This window comes from Taeniopygia guttata, chromosome 15 (assembly GCF_048771995.1).
Source record: "Taeniopygia guttata chromosome 15, bTaeGut7.mat, whole genome shotgun sequence".
In the NCBI taxonomy this organism is placed as follows: Eukaryota; Metazoa; Chordata; class Aves; order Passeriformes; family Estrildidae; genus Taeniopygia; species Taeniopygia guttata.
Genome location: NC_133040.1, coordinates 10,007,886 through 10,021,068, shown reverse-complemented (window position 1 = coordinate 10,021,068; position 13,183 = coordinate 10,007,886). Strand labels below are relative to the sequence as shown.

General features: G+C 58.2%; 2 protein-coding genes across 3 annotated transcripts in view; both read right to left on the bottom strand.

Moving 5' to 3' along the window:
- Nucleotides 1-4,044: 4,044 nt before the first annotated feature.
- On the bottom strand, nt 4,045-6,596 carry SELPLG (selectin P ligand). The gene is made up of 2 exons (XM_030285499.4): nt 6,077-6,596; nt 4,045-5,373 (listed from the first exon to the last, which is right to left on the bottom strand). Exons 1-2 carry the CDS (start codon nt 6,591-6,593, stop codon nt 4,193-4,195), a joined length of 1,698 nt encoding a protein of 565 aa, XP_030141359.4. The 5' UTR covers nt 6,594-6,596; the 3' UTR covers nt 4,045-4,192.
- Nucleotides 6,597-7,454: 858 nt separating this feature from the next.
- CORO1C (coronin 1C) overlaps nt 7,455-13,183 on the bottom strand; it is a 40,222-nt gene continuing 34,493 nt past the window's right edge. For both annotated transcript variants that reach the window (XM_030285504.4, XM_030285503.4), the window contains exons 7-11: nt 12,764-12,868; nt 11,741-11,886; nt 11,191-11,248; nt 10,734-10,979; nt 7,455-9,974 (exon numbers count right to left, since the gene is read on the bottom strand). In XM_030285504.4, coding sequence (XP_030141364.2) covers nt 9,855-9,974; nt 10,734-10,979; nt 11,191-11,248; nt 11,741-11,886; nt 12,764-12,868 — 675 coding nt within the window. In that variant the 3' untranslated portion in view covers nt 7,455-9,854. The remainder of the gene's footprint in view (nt 9,975-10,733; nt 10,980-11,190; nt 11,249-11,740; nt 11,887-12,763; nt 12,869-13,183) is intronic.

The following is a 13,183-nucleotide window of genomic DNA, read 5'->3' as shown; positions in this document are numbered from 1 at the left end:
AAATGGAGGTTTGCAGTGGAAACTTTGACACAGGCGACGCTATGAAGAGGCTGGGCCCGGCTCAAGAGGCATTTCCCAACCGCCGTCCCAGACCGTTAATTCCCAGCTGGAACACAGCTAAAAATAGTTCGGGGCAGGATTTCGCCCTGGTGCCACCATGTGTTGAGTGGAGCTGGGATGGGGTGTGGGACAAAGGGGCAGCCCCAGAGCTGGGTGCAGGGAATGGGGTCCCTGTGAAGGGGGGGAGGCTGGCTCCGTCCCTGTGCCGTGCTCCTCACCCGGATGGGGCTGGATCTGCCCCATTGCGCAGCCCACAGCCTGCTGTAGGGCACGGGACACGCGCTCCCCACCCCAGAGTGATGATTGGGGTGAGCCCCTGGCCGGGCTCTGCACCCCACAGGATTTGGGAGAGGGACGTGACTCCCTCCACAGCGTCTCGAGATGTTCCCAAGGGACATCAACGCCACGTAACGCCATCGGGCTGTTCCCGGGGCTCTTCCCCTCGGGGAGGTCTCAGGAAACAGCAACCCAGGTACATCAGCAGGGACCCCCCCCCATGACAATTCCCCAACCTCAGGCTCCCCAAATCCCAACCCACTTCCCGTTTTCCCCCAAACAAACCCAAACCAGCAGCTTTACAGAACGAGAGGGACTCCAGCAGCAGGATTTGGCTTCCAGGCTCTCTCCTGGCTGCACAATCTGGTTTCCATTAATCCAGTGCAAAAAAGCAGCAGCGGAGGTGGGAGGTGCCCCTGACCCCCAACTCTCCTGACTCCCCACGGGCACTGCTGCGGCTGTGGGGTCACAGCACTGCCCAGCACTGGGAGAATGAAAGGTTTGAGGGGCTGAGATGAGCCCCTTCATCCTCCTCTTCACCCCAAACGGGCCCCTCGGCGGGAAAGGGGTCCCGGGATGGGGATGGCATCAATTCCCCGGCAGCCATCAGAGCTGAGGAGCAGCCCCATGGAGGGGCTGAGCAAAGCCCAAAGCAGTGCCAACAGCACCACGGGCATTGCCAGCCCTGCACCCCATTCCAGCCCCTTCCTTGCCCACCCCCAGCTCGTTCCCAGCTCCGCTTCCCAAGTGCTCCAGAAATTCAGGATTTTGGTGTTGTCCAGAGGCAGCACACTCCGATTCCCGCCTGGGAGTGCAGCCATGTGGCCGACTCCGTCCCGTGTCCCGCCATGGGGACCATGCCCAGCCCTCACTGCAGCACCCCCGGCCGTGGGACAGCCTGTGCCCTGGTCCAGAGCCACCCAAAAATTGGGGAGCAGCTTGGCACATCCCGTGGGATCCTCACCTTGCCCGCAGCCGGCGGGAGGCAGCCGGGAAGACGGGATCTGTCCCACACACCTCGAGCCCCTTTCTGCAGCCCGCTGGGATGGAGCCTCCTCCTTCTCCCTCCTCTCCTCCTCCTTCTCCTCCTCCTCCTGCGTCGAAGCCCGGGACCAGCTTGTTCTCATTAGGGCCGGGATGGGGAGGGGGTGTGGGAGGCCAGGGAAAGGCGAGCAGCCCCCAGCCCCCTCCCAGATGAAATCCAGCTGGGGCTGGGGGTGTTTCCTGGCTTATCCCATAAGCAAAGGAGCCACGGTGTCCCCCATCATCAACCCCGGAAGGGGCCACGTTTTGGGGTGCAAGTGGGGATGGGGGTCACACTGGGGGTTGTTTTTAATGTTGTTTTTATCCACAAAGGTGGGGGTAAAGCCTATCCGAGGGTCGAAGGGGGGCTGTGAGGGATGTGGGCTCAGTGCCCTGGCATTATTGAGCCAGTGGGGCAAAGATGGCTTAGGACCATCTCCGTAATTTCAGAAGAACATTTCCTAAAAATCCCAGCCTGGAAATGCTCTGGCCTGGGCACCTCTGCCTTGGGGTGCAGGCAGGGGTCCCCCTGGTTCCCCAGACAAACACAGCAGCTGCTCAGCTCCCCAGCTCCTGGTCTCCAGTCTTGGGGTCTGGGGGCATCTCTTGAGCCCCCCCAAGCTCTCTCTCCCCCTGCCGCGGTCCCCTCGGCCTGGCCTGAGGTTGCTCAAGAGGCTGCAGCCGCTGCGTGACCTCATCCTGTTGCTATTTTCCTCTGCTCCTCTCTGGGGACTTGCCAGACCCCCCAAAAAGCCACGGCCAGCGCCTGGGGACCGTGACCCCCGCGGGAGGGTGGCAGGGATTCTGTCCCCAAGGCCGGAGCGGGGCTGGCGCCGTTGGGGTTTCTCTGGCGTCGCGGCTCCCCAAAATAAAGGCTCCGTCCGTCTGGCTGCCCCGGCGGCTCCCTGCAGCTGCTGGGGCGGCTTTTCCCGGCCTTAAGTGCTCAGTGATGAAATCTTAGAGGGGAAGGGGGAAAAGGCGAGGAGAGGCCGGGGGTGAGGAGTCCCAGCAGCATCCGGCCCTGCTCCTGCAGGCCAGGTGGGGATGGGGCTGAGTTCCCCCCACACACCCAATAATGCCGGTGTTGGGCTCAATTTCCTTGTCCAGGGTCTGCATCCAACATCATCCAGTGAGCAAATTGCTGCTCATCCAAGAACCATCCTAACCTTTGCCCAGGGGGATGAAGACTGAAAATCTGCATCCCACCCTGCCCACACCTCCCACCCTTCACTGCTCAGCGTCCCCACCCTCGCAGCCGGGATCCCGGTCCCGGTTCCCGGTGCCAGCTCCCCCCGGCCATTACGATGCCGTTTTTGCCCGCACTGGGCACGGGCCGGGCCCCTCCGAGCTGGGCACCGCCCGGCCCCGCTGTGTAATTTGGGGCAGCGCAGGGCTGGGCTCGGCAGCACAGCCCGCCCGGGGAACCGCCAATTTGAGGCATTTCAGCCTTGCTCTGCTTCTAATTTGCTTCCCTGGGCTGCGATTTGCTGTGCCAGCAAAATACCCGGAGGCCTGCAGAGCTGAATGAGGAGTGTGGAGCTCCGTGTGCAGCGTCCTGCGTGGGATTGTGCCACCCCCGGCCTCGTGTCACCCAGCACAGCCCGGTGCCACCCTCAGCCCCGTGTCACCCATCACAGCCCGGTGCCACCCTCAGCCCCCTGTGTCACCCACCACAGCCCAGTGCCACCCTCAGCAGGAGCAATCCCTGGGATCTGCACCCATCCTGTTCCTCATCCTCACCGTGGGCAGGGGCTGGATGAGCTGCCGTGGGGTGAAGCCAGAGGATGGGAGCATCCCTCTTTCCCCGTGGTTTCTTTGGCTAGCACGGTGCTGGCCTGGGGACACAGTGGGACAGAGCAGGGTGGCATCAGCAAGGAGCTCACAGCCAGGGTGTCCTGCATGGGGACCGGCTGCAGGTCCCCTGGCCCGGCTGACTCACCCATAAACATTTACATTCACAGCCAGAGCGGGGCCCTGCAGCTGCCAGGATCCAGATGGAAAATATCCCAAGCTCAGGGTGAATGTAAACAGGCAGCAGGGCCGGGATGCAGGTGAATGACCGTGCTGGCAATTCTCCCTGCACAGCCAGCCCAGAGCGGCCTTCGAGGAGGCTGCAAGCTTGGGGACAGGGATATGGGGATGTGGGAATGGGAATGGTGAACCTGGTCACGGCAGGGATGGGGATGTGGGGATGGGGAGCCTGGGTGGAGCAAAAATGGAAAAATGGAGACATTGAGCCTGGCAGGACAGGGCCAGTCCTGAGTTATTTCCACTCCCCCGAGAAGGGATCAGTTGGTGGCCCTGAGGGGTGACTGACACCTGCCTGAGTGGGTGAAACAGTGGGACCTTCGCTGGCCTTTCATGGATTTGCTCTCCCCATCCCTCCCAGTCCCAGTCCCAGTCCCAGACCCTGACAGGCAGCGGCGGCTTCAGAGGCGTCCCCACCTCTCTGCAGCGACCACAGGCAGGAACCCGTTGTGCCACGGGCACACCCGTCCTGTCCCCGTCCCCCGGTGTTTCCGCCGTGTCCCCCCCGCCCTTCCAGCTCCCACCAGGCCCGGCGGGAGCTCCCGGGGTCCGGGTTTCGTTTCTGCTCCCCCGGGGGCTCGAGGGGGAGGATGGAGAAGCGAAATTTCGGCAGCAGGATGTGGACAGGCTGGCGGGTGCCAGGGAGAGACCACCATGTCCATGTAACTCTTTAATGGGATGGGGTTCGGGGGGTGAGTTGGCCGCGGGGGAGCAGCTCCGTCACACCGGTCCGAGTTAAACACCGGGGGGACAGGGTCACCCTGCCCGCGGCTCACCGGGGACCGGGCAGGAGCCATCCCGGGGCTCAGGAGTGCTCCGGCAGGAAGCTGCTGAGAGTCAGGTTGTCTCCATCGGGCTCGGAGCTGCCGTCGGGCAGCAGCAGCTTGTGCCTCCGGGCCGGCACAGGCCGGGGGCCGGCGGCAGCTTCGGCATCGGGCAGCAGCGAGGAGATACAAACCATCTCGGTGGGGCCGAAGCGGCGCTGCCCCGTCCGCGCCCGCCGCCACAGCAGCGTCCCCAACACCCCCGTGCACACCAGGAAGGTGGCGGCCACCAGCCCCAGCAGCAGGATGGCCAGAAGGCATTTGCTCATCACCCCGCTCGGCTCCCAGGGCACCGCGGTGGTCACCGGTGTCGTGTCCCGAGCGGTCGGGAGGGTCGATGCAGGCGGAGCTGCGGATTTTTTGGGTTTCTTGTAGCCCGTGCTGCTGAGCACAAGGGTAGGGGCGGCTGTTGAGTGTGGCCCCGTGGAGGAGCTGCTGTCCAGGCCATCAGTCACTGTGTCCTCCTCGATCAGCCAGCTGGGGGTGGTGGTGGTGATGCTCTTTTGGGCTGCTGATGGCGTGCCAGGCTCTGAGCCTGGCAGCAGGTCGGGAGCAGGAGAATCAGTCTCATCCATGGGGTCAGCTGTGGTTGGCACCACAAGTGCCCAGCTGGCCTTGGTGCTGGGTGCTGGTGGTGGGGCAGAGCTCGGGAGCAGGTCGGGATCAGGGGGATCTGTCTCATCCATGGGATCTGCTGTGGTGGGCACTACAGTGGCACTGGGCACTGCTGGTGTTGCAGAGTCCTCCAGTAAGTCGGGTTTAGGGGAATCTGTCTCATCCATAGGCTCGGCTGTGGTGGTCGCTGCAAGCACCCGGAGCAGGCTGGCGTTGGTGCTGGGCACTGGTGCTGCAGAGCTCAGGAGCAGCTCAGGCTCGGGGGAATCATCCATGGGGTCGGCTGTGGCTGGCACATGGAGCAGGCTGGCATTGGTACCGCCTGCTGGTGGTGGCACATCACTCTTGTCACTGCTGATCATCGTGGTGGCACTGGGCTCCTGCCCACTGTCATCCCTCTTCCCACGGGAGACGGGCAGGGGCTTGGCCTCCCCCCAGACCCACTGCCCGCCCCGGGGCACCCCCGGCTCCAGCAGCTCAGCCCCACACACCCGCAGGGGGCTCAGCACCAGCAGCACCAGCACGGCCCGGCCCAGCGCCATGGGACCTGCAGGGGACAGAAAGGGCAGGTGACATCGGGGTCCTGCTCCCCGCGGGAGAATGCCGAGCAGGGAGGGTGGGAGCACACTCCAACCAAGGATACTCCTTCCCCTCTGGACAGGGTTTGGGGGGATGGAAAAGGCACCTGCGGGAGCTCAGCGCCGGTGGCTCTGCTCCAGGAGCAAGTTTTGATCAGGAAGTTGAGTGTGTGGAAATGGGAAATCAGCCGCGATGGAGGTGGCTGCCGCGGGATGGGGCAGTTGCGGGATGAGTGTCCGTGTGGAAATGAAACCACGGGGATGTCACCCGCGTTCTGACAGACACCCCTTGCCAGGGTGCCCGTCCCCCCCTCTGCCCGCCGGGCTGGCACGGGGCTCCAGGGCTGAGGCCACCATGAGTTTGTGTCTCAGTGCTGGAGCGGGAGAGGCAAATCCACCCCAAACTCACCCCAAATCCCCCTGTTCCATCACCATTGCGCCCTCTGCTCCCTCGGCAGCCCCGGTGGGCGGAAGCCACCGAGGTCCCCGAGGATCCGCACCCAACAACATCCATCCAATGCCCCGAGCATCCCCAGGAGGCTCCCACACCCCAAAGCACCCACCCGCCTCCCCGGACCCCCAGCACGGAGCGTGGCACCCTCAGGAGTTCTGAGCACCCCAGAGCATCCCCAGGGCCGAGCCCCGATCCAGCACCTCCCCACCGGGGCTCACCTGTGCTGAGGAGCGCGGTGGGATCCCAAGTGCAGGACTCACGGGCGAGGGCTGGCACGGGGGGCGAGGGCGGCCAGCCCAGCACCGGCACCCGCGGGGCGTCGGGGCCACCCTCCCGCTGCACCTCCGGCCGGGCGGGGACGGGAGGCAGCGCGGAAAGGCGGCTGCGGTTTCCAGAGCCCGCGGGGGGAAGGGCGTCACGCCGAGAGCGGGGCCACCGCGGGATGGGGCCGTGGGCACCCCGGGGAGGGTGGCAGGACGTGGGTGCACCCCAAAGTGGGGCTCCCTCGGAGCAGCTGCGCGCCGGGACTCGCGTCGCTCCGAAAGGAGAAGTGACGGCGAACCTGGTGCCAGGGCTGCCACCCCCGCGGGCACGGTGTGGGCATGGCCAGGGAGGGGGTGAGGGTGCCCCGAGATGCCTCAACACCGGGAAACGCTTTAGCACACGAGGTGCAGGGGGGTGAAGATGTGACTTGGTGTTTTGCACAGCCCTTGTGTGTGCTGCTTCTCTCTGCATCACCCCAGGATGCTCGGAGGGGCTCTGGTGGGGCTGCGGGGACTGTTGGGTGTTGTCCTGGGTGTTGTCCTGGGTGTTGTCCCGGGTGTTGTCCCAGCCTCGAGGCACTGGCACGACAGGAAACCCCCCGCCCCAACCGCAGCTCAGGAAGGTGCTGCAAGAGGCACATCCGCAGGAACGGGCTCAGGGTGCCAACAACCTCCCCCTCCTCGGAAACCCCGGCCCATCTCTGCTCCGAAACACCTGCCAGGGGGCTGGGAGAGGGGAAAAAAAGGGGCTCAGGCCTGTGGGATGAGCATCCCTGGGATGGATCCAGGTGCCCAGGGAGCACTGACACTCTCTGGGAGCATCCCTGCCCGGCTTTGGGGCGCTGCCGCGGTCAGCGTGTTCGGGAGGTGGTTGTGCAACATCCCCTGAAACGCCTCAGCCCTGAGAAAGCTCAAACCTGGGTGGAGTAAGTGATGCTGTTTCCAGCCCAGGCTCGGTGTCATTGCCGGCCTCCTGCAGCCTGGAAACAAATTTCACCCGGGGAAGAGCAGAATGAGCCTCCCCGGATCCAGGGTAGTGCCCAAGCAGGGCTGTTCCTTCCTGGATCACCTCCATCCACCCCGAGATCCCCCAGCCCATCTGTGCCATCACATCCCACATCCAGCCAAGCTCCTGAGCTCAGCACTGGGAATCACCAGGGAGAATTCCACGTGTGACCCCAAAGAATGTGCCCTGGCTCTGCTGGGACAAAAGCAGAAGGTCCCCAAGGACCCCCTCAGCCACAGCTCCCCACTGAAGCTCCTTCATTCCATATCCCAGTTATCAATCAGACCTGGAACGCCGAGAACCAAAGGAAAAGCCAAGCAGAGGCAGTTTATAATCAATGACTTTTATCTTTTGAAAATGGAAGCAAATATTTGGACAGATACTCTGGCCGCTCTATAAGAGCGCGTCTTTCTGGACTGGGCTGGTTCTCTCCCGGGATATCACGGCTACAAAAAGCTTCAGGCACTGACTCCGGTTGAGCCTGGCGAGGCATCAGTTCATTTAAATAAAATACAGGCTAGGAACTAAAATCTCCCACACCCCCACCCCCGGGCACCTCAATCCAGCGGCTCCCAAAACTGATTTCCCTCCAATGTTAGGAACAAACCCGAGGTCCCCGAGCACACAACCCTGAAGTCACACGTACAAATCAACACAGAAATCACCACTGTGGGGAGAACAACCTTCGGGTTTGGGATCCAAAAGAAAAAAAAAAAAATTCCATAAAAATACACATCTCAGGCATTTACTGCAATACAGAAACGTCACCAAACAGCCAAAGAACCTGGAGCAGCCGGATTGTGGATCCACGGGCACAGGGCAGGGGATGCCACTTGTCCCTAAAACACAGAAATCCCACTTTTCTGAAGCTTTCCTGCTCTGCAATCCCACCACATCCTCTGTCTCCTCCATCCCGTCCTCGTGCCTCTCCAGCTACGTCCCCCGGCCGATTCCGCCTCCACACACACATCCCTCCACAACAGGGAGTCCTTAACCTGGAAGTTCTGAACATGCAAACACTGGGAAAAATGGAAAATCGGAGAATTCCTAGCTAAACTAATGGCAAATAAAAAATCCAATCACTTCAGCCTGGATGAAGGGACTCGTGTCCACTGGAATGCTCCGGGTGGGAGCACATGGAGCTGCCACAGGGACAGAGTCCAGCTGGGATAAGGATCCAGAGCTCTCAGACCTGATGGTCTCTGCCCACCTTTGGATTCAGGATGGGTTATCAGCACTCCCTGGCACTGCAGGGATGAGCTGTGCCAGGAATGGCAGCACCAATCCTGCCTGGCACAGCTTTAAGGGTGTCCTGGATCCCATTCCCAGCACAAGGACACAGCCTGGGAGCAGGGAGCCAGCCTGCTCCATCCCTGACAGCTCCTCCACAGGGGAGACCCCGCCTGAGCACAGCTTTGCTGAGCTGAGCTTCCATGGAATTCCAGGAGGAGCTCAGCAGCCTAGAGCACTCACAGGGCCTCTCCCTGCAGGATCCCAAAGGAGCAGTGTGAGAAACCAGTTCTCCAAACTGGGATCAAATCCACCCTCCCAGTCCCTTCAGCTCGGAAGGGCTGGGAGTGCAGGGGGGGTTTTGGGGTTGGAGGTCCCTCATCTGATCCGGGAACAAATCCTTTCCTGCGTGGGAGGGTGGGAGATGGGAATGGGAATGATGGACAGGAGAAAACAAATTATAAAATAGTAACAAGAGAGGCATTTTGATTGTGGACAATTATCATGGAAAAATCACCTTTCTGCTGTTAATGCTGCCTTGGAAGCACAGAAAATTCCTATTATCAGCACTGATGTGAAGGGCTGATGGATTCCAAAAGCTCCTTAAAATCCATGAGCTCAGGAGCGTTGTGGGGCAGGAACAAGGATTTACAGCAACAACTGCTGGCATCCCACAGCTCCCCTGGAACTCCATGCTCCATGGATAAAAACATTCCTGCATGAAGTCACTTCTGCCTTGACATGGAAATAAAAATGAGCACGTAAAACGAGTGAGTTTGGTCATGGAAACAAACCTTGGGATTGTAGGAAAATGGGAACATGGTGCTGGCTTAAAATCTCAGTAGGAAATAAATCCCCTCGGTCAGAATGATATATTTGTATTTTTCTGTCAGCCAGCAGGGCTGGGGACATGTTGTGGAGCAGGAAAGGCAGCTGATCCCATCTCCAAGGGGATTCCACAGGGAAGAGAAAGGAAGGGAACCCACCTGATTGTTCCAAATGGAGGATTTATACAAAATAGCTTCAGCTTTGTTCTCTGCACAGTGTAAACAACCCCCACACCCCCGTCCCTTGGAATGGAAACACAAATACTGCAAAAGTGGCAAATAAGAAAAATAAAAGCGATTTTTTTTCTATTTGTTGGCAACTCTAAAAAAAAAAAAAAGTTAAGAACAATGTGGCGTTGGTCCCTAAATCTAGAAAAAGATATTTGGGCATGACATCGGAAGTCAAGAATGGATTTGTTTTGCAAGAACTCGTAATAACATCTGGAAAAAAAACAAAAAAAAAAAACTGTAAAAGTAGCACTTCTTGTTTTTGACACAGTCACAGAAATTCATTGGAACATCGGGAAACGAAAAAGATCTTTCACTAAAAAGCTTGGCTTGAAATCATCGGCTCTCGTGGATTTAGGAGAACAGGAAAGCTCGTACTGGAATGCTGCAGGCTGCTGCTGGCTGAACTGGGAGCTGGGATGTGCCTGGGCTGGCGGCCCCCTCAGTCCGCGATCTTGGCCATCTGCTGCTCCAGCTTGGAGATGCGCTCGTCCTGGCTGGAGATCGTGTCCTTGATGCATTTCAGCTCCTTCAAAATCTCGTCCAATTTGGCGTCGTTTTGCTGGGAGACGAGAAAGGATGAGTGAGGAGAGCTCTGGGGTTTTCCAAGGAAAGGGCTCCTCCCAGTGGGACTGTTGGAGGGATGAGGGTGTGACAGACTCTGGAGCAGTTGGGTGCTCAGGGCATGGAGCAGCATCTCCAGCAGCACCAGTGCACCCATCCATGCTCTTTAAGCTATGCTTTCCTCTGTGTCCCAAAGGATAGGGATTAGTGGTGCTGGGTATGGGAACCCAGGGCAAGGGGAATATCCCCCTGTCTGCCCTGGGGTGCTCTGACTCCCAGGAAAACACTGACTTTGACCCTCATTCATGGAGAAGACTTCCAGTTAGGGTTGGACTTGGGGATCTTGAAAGTCTTTTCCAACCTTAATGGTTCTGTGATTTAGAAAAAACAATTCCAAGTAATCTTCTATATACAGAAGCATTAGGATCACAGAATCATGGATTATCCCAAGCTGGAAGAGACCCACAGGGATCATCGAGTCCAACTCCTGGCCCTGACCAGGACACCCCAACAATCCCACCCTGTGCCTGAGAGTGTTGTCCAAATGCCCCTGGAGCTCTGAGAGCCTTGGGGCTGGGACATCCCCTGGGGAGCCTGGGCAGTGCCCCAGCACCCTCTGGGGGAAGAACCTTTCTTTGATACCCAACCTAGCCTTCCCCTGACAGAACTCCAGCCATTCCCTCAGGTCCTGTCACCAGTCCCACCCTGGCATTCCCACCTGAGGCCATCACCCCCAAAATTCCTGGAGTTTACTCACGGGGTTTGAGGCATCCGCTGCTTTCTTTGGAGCATTTATGAGATCACTCTTCTTGTTCCCGGCGGGTTTGTTGTCCAGTATGTTCTTCTTGACCACCTTGAGATCCCTGTTTTTGCCTGGAATGTACCCATGCTTCAAGGAGATGAGGAGAGGATCAGCATTCTTCCCCTCAAACCACTCCTCTGCTTCCAGAGCTGCCTCCGGGCCGGCTGTGTCCGGGTACAGATCGTCCTGGAAGAGGTCGGACTGCAAGGCAGGAGACAGGGATCAGTCAGGAGCTTTGGGACAGGGGACATGGATCAGTCAGGAGCTTTGGGACAGGAGACACGGATCAGTCAGGAGCTTTGGGACAGGAGACATGGATCAGTCAGGAGCTTTGGGACAGGAGACATGGATCAGTCAGGAGCTTTGGGAGGCAGGAGCTGGCTCCAAAGCCTGGCCCCAGGGCAGTGCTCACCTTGCGGGGAACCGTCATGATGATGGGCTCACACTTCCTCTCGTGGAGCTTGAAGAACCTGCCATGGAAAAGGAGAGGTGGGACAGGGAGTGAGGAGATGGGAAAGGAGCAACCCCAAGGAGCCACAGAAATCCCTGAGACCATCAAGTCCAACCATTCCCCCAGCACTGCCAAGGCCACCATAACCCATGTCCCCAAGTGGCACATCCACACAGCTGTTGTTAAATCCCACCTAGATGGGGACTCCACCCCTGCCCTGGGCAGCCCCTTCCAATGCCTGACCCCCCTTTCCATGAAGAAATTTCTATTTTCCTAATATTTAAGGACATTTCCCCTTGTCCTGTCACTTGCTTCCTGGGAGAAGAGATGGCTCATGTTCCCAGCCAGCAGTGATGTTCCCTCCTGGAGCCACTGCAGCGACATCCCGAGATATTTCCTGCCCTTCCCAGGTTTTCTGAGCCACGGCTGCCCTGTGCTCACTGCTCTGCTGCTTTAACCACTCCTGAAACTCCCAGCCCCAGCTCCCAGCCCTGGGATGAGCTCTCCTCACCTGGCAATCTCACACTTGTTGACGTCGAGGCCCCTCTTTGGCATGAACCCCATGCCCCTCTGCGGCTCTTTGCTGCTGAAGGTGTTGAGGTAGTGAACGTACGGGGACTCATCCGTGATCTCGAAGTAGCGGATGCTGCTGTCACCCTGCAAGGAACCCCAGGAGAAGCTGCAGGACCTCTGTTCCCCTGTGCCCACACTGCTGCTTCCATTTCCTTCCAGGAATGCTGCCATGGGCAGCTCACAGCTATATCTGAAGCAAGGCTGATCCCCTCCACAATTTGAGTCCATCTCTGAACAATTCCTCCAAGTCCTGTTCCAAACACTGTGGGACAGGGATTGAGCTCGTGCTTCCAGGCTGGGAGTGGCCCCTTCCTCACCTCTTGTGGAAAAACCTCCTGCCACAATCAGGCAGAAAGGCTATAAACCAGTTTATCCTTAATTCCAAGCAATTCCACCACTCTGCTGTCTCTGAAAGTGCAGGAGGGGTGGTGGATAGAAACCAAATGCTCCTCATCAGCTGCTACAAAGATGGGATTTCTGAACATACTCATATGGATCCTCCTTTGTAATTGCTCATCTTGGCTTTGGCTCCTATTTGTAGGAATCTATCACCTGTTGGTACCAAATTCCTACAAATTGCTTTTAGAAAGGCACAGCTAATTCCAGTTTTCTATTCTTTAACCCCATAAAATTACAGAGTCACCAAATGCTCCAGCAACTCCAAGCACAAGGAGGACAACACCCAAAATGTACCCTCCTCCCACACCAGTGTAAAATCATCCAGGTCTACACCAGCAAGAAATGTTTTGGCAGTGGTGTGGGACTTGTTGCATTAGGAGCAGCTTTACCTAATCCATCTCAAAGAAACATCCAGGTCCTTCCCAGGTTCTGCAGCGTGAGGATCAAACCCATTCCAGAGCAGCCTGGTCTCTCTGCAGCCCCACATTTGCTGCAGCACTGATTTTTGGGGAACATTTCACAGGCCCCACTCCCTCCAGGTGCCTCCAAAGCCTCTCCTTACCTTCCCACACAGGTAGATGATGTTGGTGTCTGGGTCGTAGAAGGGCAGCAGGACCCCGTTGCTGGTGTCCATCTCGTGAAGGGCTATTGGCTCCTCCATGTTTTTCTGGAAATAAAAATGCCAGGGATGTTAACAAAGACTGGAAAAGCTTCTGTTCATAGAGTGAGGATCTAAATTATTAACACTCTGTAGGCAGTGAGCTCCCAGTGGTATCTGCACCACCCAGGAGGATCCATGTGTTACAACAAATGCTGGGAATGTTCATGAACTGATTCATTCCCCAAGGGCATTTTAATAACTAAATTAAATAAAAACGGGAGCCAGGAAAATTCACCAAGTCAAGGGAAATACGTGACACACTGAGTTAGTGTCAGTAGGATGGGATGTGTGATGGATGATGGGACAGAGCCTCCTTCCCTG